This window comes from Balaenoptera musculus, chromosome 16, assembly GCF_009873245.2.
Source record: "Balaenoptera musculus isolate JJ_BM4_2016_0621 chromosome 16, mBalMus1.pri.v3, whole genome shotgun sequence".
NCBI lineage: Eukaryota > Metazoa > Chordata > Mammalia > Artiodactyla > Balaenopteridae > Balaenoptera > Balaenoptera musculus.
Genome location: NC_045800.1, coordinates 33007399 through 33027996, shown reverse-complemented (window position 1 = coordinate 33027996; position 20598 = coordinate 33007399). Strand labels below are relative to the sequence as shown.

Genomic DNA, 20598 nt, shown 5'->3' with positions numbered 1-20598 from the left:
TTATGAGGAACGTGACGTGCATTGTAAACCCTTAAATTTTGTACAATTACAAATAATTAAAGTTGTTGGAATCAGAAATGGAGGAAACAGGTGGTTACATGGCAGGTATACCATAAATTCTGAGGTTGGGGCGAGGGGTGGCAAAAGAACTTGTTAAAAGGGACTGCAGGTAAGAAAGGGAGGGACTGAAGGCTGAAGTGAAAACCAAAGGACAAAAGCCCAGCTCTTCCCTTCAGGTGCCTTCTCTAATAACTGGTCTATTGAATTCCTGAACCTTACGTCTTTTCTACTGGCCACTCTGGTAGGCTTATCACTGCATTAAGTTCTCCCTTATCCTGAAATAACTTTTCAACAAGAACTCTACCATAATCTTCTTATTTCTCTCTCCTATCCCAGCCACAAAAAGAGCCCTCTTCTGGGTCATTTCGGGGAATTTTCACTCAAAATGTGAACTGCGGATGGTGGCAACGTTTAGCAATATTTGTCTCTGACATCTTCACCTGGATACTCAGTACATCTTTCTACCTAAAGGATCATCCGTTGGCAGGATTTAATCACATTAGCCAGTGTGTGAGGGTACCTTGCAAACAAGAGCGCTACTGAAGACTGCGTACTGCGGCACCATCATCAATTACGTGAGGAAACCGGGCCCTCCACGGTAGGCAGACTCGCCCAGTATCACACAGCTAGTTTAAGGCTGACTTCTGCAGCAGAACCCCGCTTCCCCAAACCCGAGGTCCCCGTAAACGCTCACAGTCCCCCAAGAGCGTTCTGACGAAAACCAAACTTCGCCAAGTCTCGCGCCACCGGGACTCGGGGGCGGGGTGGAGAGCATGAAGTATCGCGAGATGACGGCGTTTTCCCGCGAAGGAGAAGCGCGCGTTTTTCTCTGGCTGGACACCTGGCCGGGAGACTGGGACCGGCAAGCGGCTGGGAGGTTTTAGCGCGCGGCGTTGCAGGCGCTGTGCGGAGGGCACCCGGTTCCGGAGTGTGTGTCCAGCCATGCCGGCGCAGCGCCCCGCGAGCAGCGGCGGTGAGTGAGGAGAACCTGCCTCCCGGAGCGGGCGGCGGCGTCTGGGGCGGGGGTTTGGAGCAGCATGGAGAGACTGCAGCCGAGCTTTTGAGGGGAGAGGCGACCACGGGCAGAGACTGAGGAGGAAAGGAGGGTTACCTTTTCTGTGGGGAGTGAGTGGGGGACACCCGGAACTGCGCATATTTGCATGGTATAGGAGATTAGACACAGGGGAGCTGCGTTTTCCCGAACATCCCCATTTGTAAACTGGGGTCCAGGCAACTTGTTGACATAGTGAAGACTTAGGATGTCTTCTGAGAGGTGATACTGGCGTCCCCCTGGGTCTTCATGGTTTGCCTCAAATGCATCTGGGAAAGGGAGGAAGGTTGTTTACTCGGAAGTTGAGTAACTGGTCATTTTTTAAAGCTGCAATTTAAAAGCCTTGCCCCCTCCTAGGGTCCGTAGCTCCAGATATGGTTGAACAGCCGGAGACTGCCGTGATTACCCCAGCCATGGTAGAGGAGGAAGAACAGCTTGAAGCTGCTGGGCTAGAGAGAGAGAGGAAGATGCTAGAAAAGGTAAAATAGGCATCACGTTCATCGTCGGGGGTGTGGTTTCTGTGCTTAAGTTTACTAGTCTGGTTTTTTATCAACTTTAAAACGGGCTTCCTTATTTATCTCTGTTTACCGATGCTATTTTTGAGAAACTTTTGCATGAGCTTTGAATGAGGCTTCTATCAGATATAGTCTTGGTCTATAAAGTGGCCTCATCTCTCTTAAGTGAGCATTTCAAATTGCTTGTTTAGCTATTATAATTCTTCCAAAGTCGGTAGTGAATTATTTTTAGTGAATTCTTTCAGTGCTGTTTTCCACCTAAGTGATCAACTTGTTTTTTGCTTTCTTTTCCATTTCTTGGGCTATTGCTAAGTAAGATCCTTTAGGTTAAAATGTGATGTACTTTTTCAATGAAGAGTTAATTATCCTTGGGGTTTTCTGGTACAGAGTATTTTGTATGTTACTAAAAGCAGTTTTTAACCTCTTGAAAAACTTCAGTTTTTAAGTATATTTTACTCCAGTATTGTCCTACCCTGTTGCTTCATTATTGCATATGCAAGAAGACTGACACCTACTACCGCTTATGTGCTGCCTACTAAGTGATTTTCTTGTAATAATTTATTTAGCCCTCCCAGTATTATGGTTATTTAGGTACTTTTGATATCTCCATTTAAATATGATGAAACTGAGGCAATTGGGGGTTGGGTCACACACTAGTGAACTCAAATTTGGCTGTCTCCAGAGTTCTTGTCCTTAACATTAAACCTCTCTGAGGACATTAATATTGAATTAACTCCATGTAATTACAAAACTACTCAAATTGGGGAATAATGCACTCCAAAGGCAAGTAATGAATTAGTTAGTTCCCTGCTATTTTATATCAACAATAATGATTCTTTTGTTAGCATTTTTGACACCTCATGATCATTTATTGTGAGTCAGTCACTGTTCTGAATGCTGTACATGTATTTTACTCATTGAATCCTCAATAGTATCAAGTAGATACCATTATTAAACTCATTATGATTACTGTTATTAAACTTACTAGTTTAATTACTAGTATAAACTATTACTTTTATTAAAATAGTCTATAAACTAGGTTCTATTTTCATTCCCCTTTACAGATGAGGAAACAGGCACCTAGAGGTTGCCTGGGATCCCTCAGCCAGTATAATGGCAGAACAAAGATGGTAATGTAGGCCATGTGGTTCCAGAATTCACACTTTTTAACCACCTTGCTATACTTTCACTCCAGTATATAATAGTTCCATTATTACTGATCATCTGTAGTTGACCATAATCCAGTAAGGTAGTGTATGTTAACAAATTTTAACAGAATTGGGAGGTCAACCTTGAACCACCTTTACTCATTCTATGAATTCCTACAGTACTTTGTTACACAGTATTATCCTTACTTACTTGATTCTTTCTCACTTTGTTTCTTGAGGGCACATCACATTGTTTTGTTTTTGTAGGCTGTGCACCTGGCAACTAGTAGGTTATAGTAAATGTCTATTGAATTTCTAACTAAGGTAAAAGAATATTTTATAATATATTACCTAACATATATGATTATATAAGTAAAATAAATATACTTACAAGCCATTGTAACAAGGTGAATTATAAAGGATGAATCCTGGGGCATGGTCCAGAGTAGAATCAACTTCAGAGATTTTTAGCGATAAACCCTTAATTTTGAGTAGTGTAGTTCTCTTTTATAACTCATGAAGATTGTTGGTTAAGGAAATGCTATTTGAAGAAAGATATGAGGTATAATAAGAATACATTTCAAGAGTGCATGAGTTCAAGTGAAGAAAGATTATTTTCACATTTAAAAAAGGTCTATCAGGGAATCCCCTGGTGGTCCAGTGGTTAGGACTCCAGGCTTTCACTGCTGTGGGCCCAGGTTCTTCCCCTGGTCGGGGAACTAAGATCCCACAAGCGGTGCGGTGCGGTGCTGTGCGGCCAAAAAAAATTTTTTAATAAATAAATAAAAAAGGTCCGTCAAAATTTGTAGTACCATAAGTATTTGCTGATTAAACTAAGAGTCAAAATAACTGCTACTTTCAGTGAAATTTTTAAGCTCTTGAACATTTTGCAATCCTAAAGTTTTTTGGAATTGTTACTCTTGAGGGATAGGTATGGTACAACTAGCTTTTCTTTAGCAGTTATGCATCATAGAACTTAAAATAGCAATTTTTAATCCATTTTTCAGTACTTCCATGAATAAAGCTCTTTTCAATCCCATTAGTGCAAGGGTGTAATTTGCTAAAAACCTAGTAGGATTGTGGTTCATTGTTATTACATGTCTTTTTATGTACAGGTATTGAAAGAATTTGATTGCTTTTTGCCCTTGACACTTACAAATTATTCCCTCAGTGACTGTAGAGAAAATTCTAAGAATAAGTCTCTCTCTTACATGTCTTTGGAGCCAAAAAATTCAGTACACAAAAGTAATGATTCCTTTTCTTTTGGGAGAATTCAGTATTTATGGGCATGTATTTAGAAGTACTTAAGAGAGGAAGAGCTAGCTTAAGTTCTTAATGAGAAGCATTTACTTTGCTTTAGGAGATTTGAAGGTTTGTGAAGATCCTGGAGAATGATTTTGACATTCATTTGCTACAGTTATTTTCTTTGACTTTTCACCTGCATTTCCTTTTGAAAGAAGTCATTGTTAGTCTAGAATACTTGAGAGTAGCTTTAACTTCTGTGTAAGTGGGGGAAGGGGAATTGTAAGAGTTGTGAGGGTTCTTGGAAAGGTAAAAGGAAAACTGTTCATATTGTGTAACCTGAAATAGAACTCCCTCCGCAAAAAAATAAATAAATAAAACTGGGGTTGGGAGAGGTAATGGGGTAGACAGTGGAGAATTTATGCTCTTGGTGTCCACTGGCATACTCTCTCACACTCTCATCAAGAGATGCTTTCCGCCAGGCACTCAGTATTGAATACTTTCCACAGATGAAGCTACAATTTACTTTAATATAACAAATAACAAAATTAAGTCAAGAAAGAGTAATAATAGATGAGAAGATTTACTATAGAATTATTTTGAAATACAGAAGACTGGGTTTAAAGGTTAACCATTGGCATATTCTAATTACATTATAAATTATTGTTCCATGATGGCACCTTAAAGCTTTAATTACTTTAAAGATGTATGCTAATTTATTCTGAACAGGACTTAAGGCAGCAGATAAATTAAGCACAAAGTATTTTAACTAAAATATAAAATTAAAGTTAAATTTAGGAATTCATTTTTATAAAGTTTTAAGTAATTTCATCTCATTTATAATATCCATTTCATTAAGTGACTGACTGTTGTAATCATAGTAGTACGTTGGTAATAGTAAAAGAAAGGCTGTCCTAAAAGAACTGAAAATAGAGTTTTATCTGCACGGGTAAGACTATGGATGATTTTTAAAAGAATTTTTATTTTCTTGTAATGCGCATGTATTTCATTAAATTTATTGTTAGGTATCTTATTGTCACTGCTTTTGTAATAGAAAATAAATTTATTTTGAAAGAAAAGTTAGATGACATAACATATGGGAAATATAAGCTAATATATACTGGTGTCTGATTTATAAGGTCAAGCCTTAACCACTAAATTAAATTTACCACACACACACACTCAGGAGTGGAATTGCTGGTTAGTAAGATTTGCATATATTCAACTCTCAGTTGACTTCAGCCCACTTAATGCTTTTCTTTTGAGTTCAGATTACAGTATTTGGTTGGCAAATTATGAACTGGATTTGGCCTTCTGTCTGTTTTATTGGAACACAACTTTTGTTTACATGTTGTCTATAACTGCTCGAAGGCAGATTTGAGTATTTGCAATACAAACCATATCATGCTCAAATATTTAAATATTTGCCCTTTGCCCTTTTACAGAAAATGTTTGTGGACCATTGACCTATACTATTTATTTGTTGCTTTTGTTTTCTCTCTTGTGCCCTCTGTTATTGTTCTCTTAAGATGTTTAACTTTTATTATGAATTGAGAGGGTTCCTCCTCAGCCACTAGACTGTTGTATACTCTTACAAATCAATAAATAAATGGTGTGTAAAAGTAATATGGAAAGCAGAGGTTTGTAAATGGAAGGCGTACAGTGGTGAAAGATAAAGGTAAGAGTATGAGAGTAGAAAGCTAAAAGGTAAGGGCAAAGCTTGGGCAACACAATACTGAGGAGGAAAGAAGCTTGTAAGAAATAAACAGTAGATTTAGCACGTTTAAATATTTTGACAATATAGTTTTTAAATTCTAAAACTAGATGTTCTGATTCCTAGCTAATGAGACTATCTTTTAATTCCAATGCTCCTTCAAATTAAACTGGTGTATAAAATTTTTCTTTTCTGAAATCATTTGGTTTTGTAAAAACTTAAATTCAACCTGAATTAAATATTTGCTTTCTCACTTTAATTTCAAATATTTTGAAAATGGACCTTCAATTCTGTAGATGCCAATAACCATATATTCAGTGTCTGAAATTTCAGTATTTTGGTAGCCAAGCTATACTTTACCAGATTGCCTGTTGAACCCCAGAATCATATTTTTTTTAGCTATTCTAGGTTTCTGTTTGGAAGATAACCATTTTTAGTAAGTGAATTTAATATTATAAAAATATTTTTCATGAATTACAGGAAATATATTAAACCTAAAGAGCAGTTGTTTAGTCATCTTTGTTACACCTTATGCAGAAAAAAATCAGTGTATGTCAGGAAACCGTTAATAATTATGGAAACTTTCTCTTTGGATAGGCTCGCATGTCTTGGGATAGAGAGTCCATGGACATTCGATATCGTAGACTTCAGCATTTGCTTGAAAAAAGCAATATTTACTCCAAATTTTTATTGACTAAAATGGAACAGCAGCAATTAGAGGTATGTATATGTGATTGATTATAGCTAACAGCTTAAATTTTTAAAATAAGCTTTACTGAGATATAAATTACATACAATAAATTGCACACATTTTAAGTTTAGAGTTAGATGAGTTTTGACCTGTGTAACCACCGGCACAGTCAAGATAAAGAACATTTCCATTATCCCAAGAAGTTTTCTTCTTTCAGTGGTCTCTGCTTCTGGCCCCGAACAACCACTGGTTTCTGTTTTCTGCCACTATAAATTGGTATTGTTTTTTCTAGAATATTATATAAATGGAATCATATGATAAGCACTCTTTTGGTGTCTCGCTTCTTTAGCTCAGCATATTTTTAAGATTCACTTACGTGTATTTATTTAGTAGATCATTTTTATTCCTAAGAAGCATTCCATTGTATGAATATACCAACAGTTTTTAAAAATTATGAATACTGTATTAATTAAATGAACAAGAATTAAGAACTAGGACATTCTAAATATTTTTGCACCTCCATTTCTGCTTCTCTTTCCCATCTCCTTGCCTCGTTTACCATCCTAACCCAGAGGTAATTACCATCATGAATTTTGTATTTATCATTTCTCTGCTTAAAAAAATAGTTTAACATATATCACATATGTATATGTCCATAAACAGTGTATATTTTTGGTCTTGCTTATTTTGAGCCTTATAAGAATGGTATCATACTATATGTAGTTTTTCTATAGTTTGCTTTTGTCATTCAAGGTGTGTTTCATTCAAGAGTAACTGCTTCTAAGCAGACTTTAGACCAAAACGCCTGTTTTTAGTTCCAACTTCATCCTCACTTCCAGGGTTGCCTTGTGCTTCCTGCCAATCCTTGAGCTTTTGGAGTTTCCTCAATATAAATTGCTTTACTCCAACATTTATTTTTTTATTCACCTGTTAGCTGATTTTTATCCTGTCCAGTGATATTTTTTGGATGCCAGAAATTGTGAATTTTATGTTGCTCAGTCCCCTTTTCTAAAAATTGCTTTATTGAAATATAACTGATACACAAAACTGTACATTTTTGGGCTTCCCTGGTGGCGCAGTGGTTGAGAGTCTGCCTGCCAATGCAGGGGACACGGGTTCGAGCCCTGGTCTGGGAAGATCCCACATGCCACGGAGCGGCTGGGCCCGTGAGCCACAATTACTGAGCCTGCGCGTCTGGAGCCTGTGCTCCGCAACAAGAGAGGCCGCGATGGTGAGAGGCCCGCGCACCGCAATGAAGAGTGGTCCCCACTTGCCGCAACTAGAGAAAGCCCTCGCACAGAAACGAAGGCCCAACACAGCCATAAATAAATAAATAAATAAATAAAATAAACAGTTAAATTGTATAAAATATAAAAGTTGGCATAAAGGTGTTCATAATATCTTCATAAAAAAAAAAAAAAAAAAAAAACTGTACATTTTTAAAATGTATACCCATGAAGCCACCACAACCAAGGTAATGAACATAACCATTAATTCCAAAAAATTCTTCCTGTCCCCCCATTTTTAATGAGATATAATTGACATGTAACATTATATTAGTTTCAGGTGTACAGTGTAATGATTCAATATTTGTATATATTGCAAAATGATCACCACAGTAAGTCTAGTTAACATTGTCACTGTACACAGGTAAAAAAATTTTTTTCCCTTGTGATGGGAACTTTTAAGATTTACTCTCTTAACAACTTTCAAATATGCAATAAGTATTATTAACTATGGTCACCATGCTGTGTAGTACATCCCCATCCATGACTTGTTTATTTTATAACTGGAAATTTATACCTTTTGACCTCCCCCCTCACCTCCCCACCCCCTAACCACTGGTCTGTTCTCTGAATCTGTGAGCTCATTTTTTTTTTTTTACGATTCCATATGTAAGTGAAATCATAATAGTATTTGTCTTTCTCTCTTATTTCACTTAGCATAATGCCCTCAAGGTCCATCCATATTGTCGCAAATAGCAAGATCACATTCTTTTTTTATGGCTGAATTCTGCCGCTTTTTAATTTTCTCCCATCCCTCACTTCCTGTCTTCATCACCAGATAGCCACTGATCTGCTTTCTGTAATTACAGATTTGTTTGCATTTTCTGTTGGTGTTAGGTTCTTTTAGCTTTTATATCTGAAAAAGTCTTCATTTACCTTTTATTTTTGAAAGATTTTCTACTGGGTGAAGAATTTATTTTTCTTTAGTGCTTCCCCCCACCCCCTTGCAGTATTTTAATGATGTTTCACTGCTTTCTAGCTTACATTGTTTCTAACAAAGCCAGAGTCCTTATGATGGCCTACAAGACTATAAGCAGTCTGGTTGCCTCCCTCAACCCCATACCTTTCAGACCTTGTTCTAGGTGTGTTTCCGGCCTTTAGGCCTTTGCACTGGCTGTTTTCTACTTGGAACCCTCTTCTCAATAGATACCTGCCTGGCTTACTTCATCATCATCTTCAAGCTTTGGCTTACACGTTTTCTCAATGAGACCTGCCCTGACAACCTTAAATAAAGTTACCTGGCACCTCCATCCTCACAATCCTGATCCCCTTTACCTTGTTCTTTTCTTCGCATTGCATTTATCATCTAAGACACTGTATAATTTATTTATAGTCCACCAGAAGTATGATTTAAAAACTTGGGCCAAGTGTCAACACTACAATAAATCCTTTTGTCCCCATCATTCACATTTAACAGTTATCAATCAAGATTTTGCTACACTTGCTAAATTCTCTTTTTCCTTTGTTGAAGCCCTTTTTAACCCTTCCTATGGTAAAATGAAACAGAAAAACAAATACCAAGCTTAATGACTCACTGTAAGGTAAATACTCTTTTAACCACCTCTTGGAAATGGTTTGAATCGTTTTCTGTTCTGCTTTTAAAGCTTTGTTAGGGGGCTTATGGAACAGCTTTTTTAGTCCAAGAATAACTTGGTCCCTCTTCTGAATGTTCTTGAAGCCCCATACATTAAGAGGCCTTTCAGCTTTGGCTGACGGGAATGTGAACTGTTCCTGAGCCCTTGTGAGCACAGGGATTGTTCTACCTGCTTTCTAGTTGCTCTTTTCCTGGCCTTCATTTTCTTACTCACACACTGATCAGTACTCAGCCTAAGGATGCCAGTGCAGATCTTCAGAGCCTCTTTTGTATGCAACTGTCTCCTCTCTGGTACTTGACCTTGGTTTGCTAGCTCCTCTGAGTTTTGCACTCTGTCTTTTCAACTCAGGGAGACTGTTGAGCTCTATTTGGGTTCTTCCTCCATTATTTGCACTTGGAAGTTGCCTCCAGGCAGTAAGCTGGGCAATCAGAAGATTCACGTCGTTCGTGACAGTGTTCACTGTTCTTTGCTGCGTGTTGCTGAAAACCACTGATATATTTTATCTAGATTTTAGTTGCTTAAGGCAAGAGGGTAAATCTGTTCACAGGACAGTGTTCACTGTCCTTTGCTGTGTGTTGCTGAAAACCATTGATATATTTTATCTAGATTTTAGTTGCTTAAGGCAGGAGGGTAAATCTGTTCTCTGTTACTCCATAAAGGCTTGAAGCGCAAGTTCTTGTTTTTTAATTTTTATATACAGTTTCTTCATTGTGAACTTAAGTTATTTGAGATGCGTGTTTCATACTTTGCATTTTCCACTTTTGACACTAAGAAAAAATTATCTTACAGGAACAGAAGAAGAAAGAGAAATTGGAGAGAAAAAAGGAATCTTTAAAAGTTACTAAGGTAATAAACAGTAAGCTAGAATATTTTGTATACGTTACCTTCGATATTGAAGACATTCTCTTGTATTCTTTTGACTATTGATCATCTATTTAATTTTAATCTTCTTTATCTGATAACCTATCTTTGTTGGTTGCATAGAAATATGTAAAATCTGTTTCTCAGTATTTTAGATATGGGAGGAGAGCTAAACTATGACCTTTTTCGTTTCTTATTCTGTGGACTATATTTCATAATAGCAAAATTTCACTTTCTTATCTGGGGAAAAATCTGCAAATATTTTATACCTCAAGGCATTTTATAAGTGGCCAGCTCTTTTGGAGCATGTAATGCTTACTCTTCTTCATCCCTCTAACCTCATCATGTCAACTTGGAGCCATAAGAGTAATCTAAATTTGTATCTTGTACATAGCTGTAGCAGTGGAACCAAAATTGGAACACATGGCATATATGGTAATAGCATTTCAGATAGAGCGTTCATTTAGGGATAGCCTGAATTTTAGATGTGATCTTTTTGGGAAATACGTTTTAACATGAGGCTGTTTAATGCCATATTGATAGGGATTGTACAAACAACACTTGTGTTAGTGAAAAGAGAAACAATAAAGGTAACATTTATTGAGTACTTACTATGTGCCGGGTATTGTTCTAAGCTTTACATGTTTTTACTTAATTCTCAAAGCAGCTCTGTTAGGTAGAGATACTGTTATTATCTACATTTTATGTATAAAGATACTGGTGCAAGGAGATAAGGCACAGTTCATCCTCATTATTTATAGATCCCATACTTGCCACTTAGCCTACTCGCTAAAATTTGTCACCTGTGTTTTTGTGGTCATTCACAGACATGTGCATATGCAGAATGGCAAAAAATTAGAGTCTCCCAACATGCACATTCCCAGCTGAGGTCAAACAAAGCTATCTGCCTTATTTAAGTTGTCACAGTGTAAACAAGTGTCCTTTTTGTGGTCTATTTAATGCCATGATTTTTGCATTTTTGTGGTTTTGGTGGTTTTGCTGTTTAAAAGACTGTCAGCCACATTGTGCTGAAGTGCTGTCTAGTGTTTCTATTGCAAGAAGGCTGTGGTGTTCCTTATGGAGAAAATATGTGTGTTAGATAAGCTTCCTTCAGATGTGAGTTACAATGCTGTTGGCTTTGAGTTCAGTGTTAATCAGCATATGTTTTAAATGAGGTGTGTTTAAACAGCAACATACATAAAATAGGGTTATGCGTTGATCAGTTGATGAAGATGTGACCAGAGGCTTGCAGGAACCTAAACTTGTATTTCTTCTAGATGCACTGGTTCAGTGTTCACTAGTTCAGTATTCACAGCGACTTTATAGAACACAACTATTGTGAATGAGAATTGACTAACTTTGAAGGTCACATATCTAATACATAGTAATGCCAGGATTTGAACCTAGGATTAATTTCGGATTCCACACTTAATTTCTATACCAAACTGCCTTTGTTAGAAAATATCAAAATGCCAACAGGAAAAATAGGTAGGGTATCTTTAAGTCCAGTTACTTGATTCTTAGTGTGGTTATTGGTGATGTTAAAGTATATAGCAGATAACTTTGCAACAAAAGCAATCGTGGAAAACTGATGTTTGACTCAATTGCGAATTCCAGTTTATTTTGAGTTTTTGAAGAATGTACTTATAATTTTACTGGCTTAACCATTTACCCCATACTCGTCAAACTGCTGATTTCAATCAGCCTTCACTTTCACCCAGCTAACTTTTTATACCAGGTTGCGGGGTTTTTTCCCTTTATTCTAAAGGTGTCAACCATTAAATTCTGCCTATTCCATTTCACTAGTCTCTTTTGGTATTTTCTTTTTTAATCCTTTAAATTTTTAACTTCATTTTTATATTTACCTTATTTCTTTGTCATTTTTATTTTTCATACATGTTGTCTACCTATTCTTTGCCAGCTCTCATTCTGAAACTTTGTTTTTGAACACTTCTTCCTTTCCCTTATCTCCTTTCACTAGTAATTTTTCAGTTGGTTTTCTCTTTTATTTCTACTGTCAATTGTATTTAACTTATAAATTATACTGAAAATGAGTACTCCTTCCATACCATACCCAATGAGTATCTTCAGCATAAATATACAGTTAGAGAAGATGTACATGGTAATTTCAAAATAAAAATGCCTTCTGTGTTTAGTTTTGAAATGTCTCTTACATGGAAGAAAACTGAGGAAAGTAGAGTCTTTGGGAAAAAGTAGAGGGATATGGTTACAAACAGGTTATAGTAGGGAAATACAGAAAAAGATTACCTTTTGGTAAGCATAATAGTGAAGAGTTGTGGATGTGGTTCAACTGCAAGGAAAGCTAACCTAATCAGTGCCTTTTAACATATAATACCATAGAAGTCTTTAGGAAAATAATACTCTAAATCCTTGTTTTGTAGGGTAAAAATTCCATTGATGCAAGTGAGGAGAATGCAGGTAAATTTCCTTGTTCCAGTTTTGAAGACTATGTGTTTATATTTTTGTTTTAATTACTATAAAAAATAAATTTTTTTTTATAGTTATGAGAAAGAAAAGAGGAAGAGAAGATGAATCATACAATATTTCAGAGGTCATGTCAAAAGAGGTAAAAATAAAGGGGGAAGGACACATAAGATTCGATGTTGAGTAAAACCTATTGTGGGTTTTGAACCACCTTAAAGCTGTATTGATTACTGTTATTTACCTGGGTTTTCAGCCAGTTAAGTGTTTTAAGGAGGAAGATGGTACCATCTTCCTGTTTGTTAAAGGAGCATGAGCTTGGCCTAATCAGAAATTATTATAACTTCTTAGAACCTCAAAACTGTATCTTAAGAACTCTGTTCTTTGTTTGAAGACCATTAAGGAACTAAAGTCATAAACTCATTTCTAAAGCCATTTCTTTTTTACCTTCTCACTTATTACCTCATTAAATAGAAACTAATTAAAGCGTGTCCTCAGTTATGACAAACCCTAAATATTCCTTAAGCATAATTTAATGTATCACATTCTTAATATTAAAAAAAATTCTAACCTTGATTACCTACTCCATTTTTCTTTTACCTGAGATTCTAACTCTTTACATCTTCATAAGGTATAAAGTTTCACATAATACTTGTCTTTAGTCTAGGGATGTACTCTGATATTTTCCCTTTTTTCGCATTTAAAAATAATAGTTGAGACCCACTCAATTTATTATGGAACACACTCAGCCTGCAGTTTGAAAAACACTACTAATGAGATTTATTGAAGTTTAACTAATCACATGGCTGTTATTTTAATTCATCAAATGTTGGTGGCATATCTGCTATGGACAAACTTTGTTCTAAGTGGATAAGATCAATTAGTAAAGAAAGGTAATTGTAATAGGGAAGAACCTTTTGTATTATAAGTTAATCACTAAAGGGATGTTGCCTATAAGCTTAAATTATACATAATGGCCCATCTCTGGGAACCCTGCTTCCCAGGAATGAGCATTAAGCTAAAATACCTTTGTTTAGCTCACAGGAAACATACTGACCAGGCCCACCTGTGAATGACCGCAGGGAGGAAGAAATTAACATGTCCCCTTCAGAGGCTTATGGGAACCAGGAAATGTTTGACTTTACTCCCTCCCCTTTTAGTGTAAAAGGAGCCTGAATTCTAACTTGGGCAAGATGGTTCTTTGGGGCATGAGCCCACCATCTTCTCAGTTTGCTGGCCTTCCGAATAAAGTTGTTATTCCTTGCCCCAGCAACTCGTCTCTTTTGATTATTGGCCTGTCAAGCAGTGAGCGGTACAAGCTTAGACTCGGCAACATAATCACTGTCTTTGCCTTAGCCTATATCCAGTGAGAAAAATTTAGAAGGAAGTAGTCAAATATAATTGGATAATTGGAAAATGCTATTGAGCATATAGAGGGGCTCTTAACTCAAGCATGAGGTTCATAAAGGTTTCATCTAGGAAGTTGAGACTTGAGGGATAAAAGTTAAATCATTTAAAGGTGGGGGTAGGTTAATAGGGAAATAGTAAGATATAGGGAAGATACTGGGGATGTGTTGTAGGAAGAGATAATAACCTTTGACAAATGTCCAGAGGCAGGAGAGTTCCTGGAAAGTTAAAAAAACTTAAAAGGAAATTATATTTGGTTCCAGTTTGTAAACAAACAAATGGTGAAGGATGAAGCTATAGAGGTAAGCAGTGTCAGGAGTTTAGGAGGTTTAATTTCTAAAAAGAATACTTAGTAGTTGGTATCGTTTTGAGTCATTCACAAATTGTTCTCCAAAAAGGTTCAGCTTATCTAGCCATTTTAGAAGACAACCCTTCTATCAGTTCTCTATATAAAATCTCTTTGGCCTTAGAATATGAATATCTATACTTACATAATACTTTACATATACACATGTATGTATGTATGTGGTGTCAGTCACTTACATGTCCTGTCATTTTCCTGTGTATCTCAAATTTGAGATATGCTTAAAATTTCTTGAATGTATCATACTGTTTTATTCCCTTGGTCCTCTGCACATGCTATTCTTTCTGCTTGAAATACAGCCTAATTCTGTCTTTAATGATTATGCCTTGATGACAACTTTTTCAGATAATTTGATATAATACTCTCCTAAGTCACCAGGGACATTGTCTCCTTACCCTTAGCATCTAGTAGGTAATTCAAAATCAGAACACTTTTATTCTGTATTTTTAATGTATTTGTCTTTGCCTCTTGCTCAGGATTGCAAACTCAGGCCTCTAATCCAGAGAGAGGCCTAAAGTGGGCTGGAGTTGGGACTAATACATTTGGGAGTGAATCCTTGAATAATGGTAGTAACCTAGAGCACGGTTTGGAGAACTTTTTTTGTAGAGGGCCAGATGGTAAACATTTTTGGCTTTGAGTAGTTTTGTGGGTAACTAATCAACCCTGAACTTTGCCGTTGTATCCAGAAAGCAGCCATAGACAGACTGTAAACCAGTGAGCCTGATTTTGTTCTAATTAAACTTTATTTAGACATTTATAAAAACAGGTTGCCGGCTGGAGTTGGTCCACGGTCTGTAGTTTGCCAGCCTCTGTACTAGAGGACTTCGCGAATTTGGAATTAGTCTATTCAGATAAGCTTCGACTTAAAAAAAAAAAAAAAAGCTGGAAAATTTAGGAGTAAATATCCCAATTTTTAAGTGCTGCTAACGAATTCAGAATTTTATAAGATGCTATCGGCTTCATTCCCTATGAATTCATGACATGATGGTGTAAAGAAAATAAAAGACCTGGACTGTAAAAAAAAAAAAAAAAAAAGATTCTATGGGCTTAATTTTGTCTGAGGTCCACCTGTATTTTAATTACCTTCAAGGCTTATCCCCATTTCCTGGCATAAAATCAGAACAAGAATAAACATTTGTTAAATAAATGAATGAACCACATTCATTGTTATTTTGTTTTTGTTTTCTCAATGTTTTAGGAAATTTTGTCTGTGGCTAAGAAAAGTAAAAAGGAGAATGAGGTAAGAGATTTATAATAGATATTAAATTTAGGAGTCATATTTGCTTCCCTGATCTCTTAATCACCAGTGTACATTTTTTCTCACTAGTTATCCTATTTCTTAGCTTTTTAAAAAAAATAACCATTTGGCTTTTTTTATCCTAACATGCTTCTTATATATCAAGTTTAAGTGGTCTATTGCATGTTCCTTAGTGTGTAAATATTAATTTATGGGTCTTTGGGAGTCTAGCAATGATGCAAGTAACTGTAACCATATGGATATATACATTCCACATGTATATATTCCATAGCTTGTGGAAGCCCTGAGGGATACTTTAATCTTGTTTCTGGCCTTCAAGATTTTCTTTGGTTCTGTTTGGGAAGGCTTGATTTTACCCCCACCCCTAACCCCTCATTTTATGTAGAGAGGTTCCTTGTTACCTGAGTATTTACTATCCAAACCCCTATAATTACAAGGTTTATTCTTTGTTCAGTATAAGGATTGGTTTATGATGCAGTTATAACCCAACTATGTTTAATGTAAATAAGATGAAGTAAGCATATTTTTAATAAATATTTAGTTGCATTTTTAAAGATAAAGCCCAATCTAATCTTCTACCACAATTTACTGTGGAATTGACATTTTATAATATACAATAAATAAACATATTGATCTTGTGTTCATTGGAAGAATCCTGACAAATGTATACATCTGTGTAACTATTATCCAAATCAAGATTTAGAACCTTTTCATTATGGTAGAAGGATCCCTTGTATCCCTTTCCAGTCATTTCCCCACCCCAAACCTAAAGGCAACTGCCTCTTGACTTCTATCATAGTAGTTTTGCCCAATTTTTTAAAAAAACTTCTATCACAATCTAGTTTTCATACAAATGAAATATAAATATGTATTCTTTTATTTCCTGCTACTTTTCATTCAGCGTGGATGATAATCATTGACGTTGTTGAGTTTGTTACTAGTCGGTTTCTTTTTATTGCTGAGTAGTATTCCATTGAATATTATAATGTCTTAATCCATTTTCTTCATGAGCATTTGGATTGTTTCCACTTTGTGACTATTCTGAATGAGGCTGCTATGATAATTTGTGTAAAGATCTTTGTGTGGACACGTTTTGATATTTTTTCGGTATATACCTAGGAATGGAATTGCTGGGTCATATGGTAAATGTAATTAAACTTTATAAGAAAGTACAGATCTTTTTCCAAAGTGAACACACCATTTTACTCTCACAAGAAGTGTATGAAAGTTTCAGTTCACATTATTGCCAGCATTTCTGTTGTTAATCTTTTTGATTTTAGCCATTCTACTGAATGTGAAATGAATCTCATGTAGTTTTATTTTGCCTTTTCTTAATTACTAATGTAGAGTTTATTTTCATGTTTGTAATGGCAGTTTATATGTTTTCTTTTGTAAAGTTTCTGTTCATATCTTTTGCCCAGTTACTGGGTTATTTGTCCTTTTGTTGATATATGAGTTCTATAATCTCATTGTTGTCACATATATAGACTGTATTTTCTTTAAGTTCGTGGCTTGCCTACTCATTTTCTTAATGATATCTTTTAATAAGCAGAAAATTTTAAATTTTGTAATAGCCCAAATCATTACCTTTTTTCTTTTGGTGGTTAGTGCTTTTTTGTCTTGTATAAGAAGTGTTTGTCTATCACAAGGTTATCAAGTTATTCTCTGTTTTCTTCTAAAAGCTTTATGGTTCTGGGTTTGATGTTTAGGTATATCGTTTCATCACAGATTTTATGTATGGAGTGGTGAAACTCAAGTTTCCTATTTTTTCAGTTGAATATGCAGTTGTGGCATCATTTATAAGACTTACCATTTGTAAGACTTCCCTTTGAATTGACTTAATCCTTGTTTTCATTTTCTTAAAATGGAGTTGTGGACATAGCTAACCAATAAAAATCTACCATTGGTCATAAGTCGGTGCTGTGTCACAAACAGATAAATTGACATTCTTAAGTTTGATATAGTGAGTTTTTAAACTGTATTTACTTTGCCCCTTTGCCTGTAGTGAAAGTAATTACTTAGATGAAAGTAAATATTTTTATGTTCCTTGAAAATATTTTTTTTAACAGACATTATCTGTTATCCTTCCTATGGATGAAGGAAATTATTAAGAAAATAGTTTAATAAATTCTTGGGTAGCACATTTTAGAGGTTTGGAAGGGATGTATAATTGTAAAGGTCATTTCAGAAGTATATGCCTGTTATATGTAAGGGTTATTTTCAGAAGTGTTTTTTTTTTTTCCAGTGGCTTTGAATTTGTGGGTGAAGGGAAGTAACAGTCTAGAGGGTTTTATTAAACATGTAGCTTTATTTTTTCATACCCAATGATTATACGACTGGTCAAATTTTGATTAGCAGTTACATTTTCTGATTAATGGAGGGTAGCAGCATTATTATGTATTAAACTTCTAATTAAACTTTTTTCTTTACAGGATGAAAGCTCCTCTTCTAATCTCTGTGTAGAAGATCTTCAGAAAAATAAAGATTCAAATAGTAAAATTAAAGATAGATTATCTCAAACAGTTAGGCAAAATACTAAATTCTTTTTTGACCCAGTTCGGAAATGTAATGGACAGCCAGTACCCTTTCAGCAACCAAAACACTTCACAGGAGGAGTGATGCGATGGTACCAAGTGGAAGGCATGGAATGGCTTAGGGTAATGAATCCTCAATTTTAATACAAGATATTGGTTCATTTCTATATGATAACCTATTAATATGATGTAACACAACTTGAGTTGTTCCTTCTTTGTTTCACTATTATATATAAAACAAACATTTCTGTGTAAATACTTATTTTCTAACTTACTTACCCAGAGTAAATTTTTGAAAGTGAAAAATTATCTTATTCAAGGCTATCAACATTTTTATGGCTTTGATAACTGACTTCCCACAAGTGTTATTATAACTTACAGTGTGAATATGTCAGTCTCATCATAATTATCATCTTTGGGTTAAAAGAAGAAATAAACTTACTGCTGATTCAGTAGGTGTTTATGTCAGCATTTAAATACAGTGTATATTATTTTTGTCCAGATGCTTTGGGAAAATGGAATTAATGGCATTTTAGCAGATGAAATGGGATTGGGAAAGACAGTTCAATGCATTGCTACAATTGCATTGATGATTCAGAGAGGAGTACCTGGACCTTTTCTCGTCTGTGGCCCTTTGTCTACACTTCCTAACTGGATGGCTGAATTCCAAAGATTTACACCAGAAGTAAGACATGTTTCCTTTTATTAAATATATTATCATTACAAATGTTTTATTGTTTTGTTGCCTGAATTAAGTTATAGATCTCTTAACTAAAATTATGTTGATTTCTGTGTAGCACTATATCTTATTTGACTTATCTTTCAATCTCAGCAATACCTTCTCTAAGTTTATATAGAATAAACTAAGTTTCTATAGTAATCTCAGACATCTTGCCTAAAACATCCCTGGGTGGTTTTTAGTGCCTTGAATAATTTGACTCACCTGAGATAGACCTGGGTAGAATTTATTTTTTAATTCTGTTCATCCTTATGGTGTTTTCCTTCCATACCTATGCGTTTTAGCTACATCATTGCATTATGAGAAGTATATATTCCAAAAATAACTTCGCCATCTCTCTCACCTTACACTCAATTTGGTTTTATGGCTTTTTTATCCTCCCATAGTAGCCCAATAATTTATTAGAATTGATTGACTCATTTTGCTATAGAAATATAGAACTAAAGTTAAGTTAAATTATATTTTTTCTCTTAGAAATGATTAACTTTATATTTTACAAATTGTTGTTATTTACATTTTGTTCTAAAGTTTGTTATAAATCAATATAAAATCTTTCAGATTCCTACTATGTTATATCATGGGACCCAGCAAGAACGTCGAAAATTGGTAAAGCATATTCACAAACGGAAAGGGACATTGCAGATTCATCCTGTGGTGATCACTTCATTTGAGATAGCCATGAGAGACCGAAATGCATTACAGGTATGAATGGTCTTATTGGATTCTTTGTAATCCATAAATCACATTTTTCTTAACTTATAACACTTTGTCACCATCCAGTAGCATTTGTTTATTTATTTATTTTTTCTGATGGAAGTAATAGATTGCATTGTGCATATTCCTTTAGAACCTGGAGGTTTATATTAACAGAAAGATTGATGGGCTTCCCTGGTGGCACAGTGGTTAAGAATCTACCTGTCAATGTAGGGGACACGGGTTCGAGCTCTGGTCCGGGAAGATCCCACATGATGGGGAGCAACTAAGCCCGTGCGCCACAACTACTGAGCCTGCACTCTAGGACCCGTAAGCGACAACTACTGAACCCGTATGCCACAAGTACTGAAGCCCACGTGCCTAAAGCCGTGCTCTGCAACAAGAGAAGCCACGGCAGTGAGAAGCGCATTCACCACAACGAAGAGTAGCCCCTGCTTGCTGCAACTAGAGAAAGCCCACACTCAGCAATGAAGACCCAATGCAGCCAAAATAAATAAAATAAATAAATTATAAAAAGAAAAAGAACGATTGAGATGAAGGTTGTAGTCTCTAACAAGAAAATTAAAGCCTTTGGTACTTTAATCTATAGCCATGACACCATTTTATTTATTCATTTATTTTTTAATTTTTAATTTTAAAATTAAAAATTTTTTCCTTGTTTTCTTTTTTTTTTTTTAATTAATTAATTAATTAATTTGCTGTGTTGGGTCTTCGTTGCTGCGAGCGGGCTTTCTCTAGTTGTGGTGAGCGGGGGCTACTCTTCGTTGCGGTGTGCAGGCTTCTCATTGTCGTGGCTTCTCTTGTTGCAGAGCACGGGCTCTAGGCACACAGGCTTCAGTAGTTGTGGCATGTGGGCTCAGTAGTTGTGGCTTGTGGGAACTAGAGCACAGGCTCAGTAGTTGTGGCACACGGGCTTAGCTGCTCTGTGGCATGTGGGATGTTCCCGGACCAGGGCTCGAACACGTGTCTCCTGCATT

The 20598-nt window shown here is 35.7% G+C and overlaps 1 protein-coding gene across 2 annotated transcripts in view; it reads left to right on the top strand.

The window, feature by feature from the left end:
- The first annotated feature begins 862 nt into the window (after window positions 1–862).
- HELLS (helicase, lymphoid specific) overlaps window positions 863–20598 on the top strand; it is a 39127-nt gene continuing 19391 nt past the window's right edge. The window contains exons 1-10 of one of the 2 annotated variants that reach the window (XM_036829690.1): window positions 863–1033; window positions 1469–1590; window positions 6328–6450; window positions 10092–10148; window positions 12566–12602; window positions 12686–12750; window positions 15575–15616; window positions 18067–18291; window positions 18671–18853; window positions 19466–19609. In XM_036829690.1, coding sequence (XP_036685585.1) covers window positions 1003–1033; window positions 1469–1590; window positions 6328–6450; window positions 10092–10148; window positions 12566–12602; window positions 12686–12750; window positions 15575–15616; window positions 18067–18291; window positions 18671–18853; window positions 19466–19609 — 1029 coding nt within the window. In that variant the 5' untranslated portion in view covers window positions 863–1002. The remainder of the gene's footprint in view (window positions 1034–1468; window positions 1591–6327; window positions 6451–10091; window positions 10149–12565; window positions 12603–12685; window positions 12751–15574; window positions 15617–18066; window positions 18292–18670; window positions 18854–19465; window positions 19610–20598) is intronic. The other variant, XM_036829689.1, reaches the window with a different exon arrangement.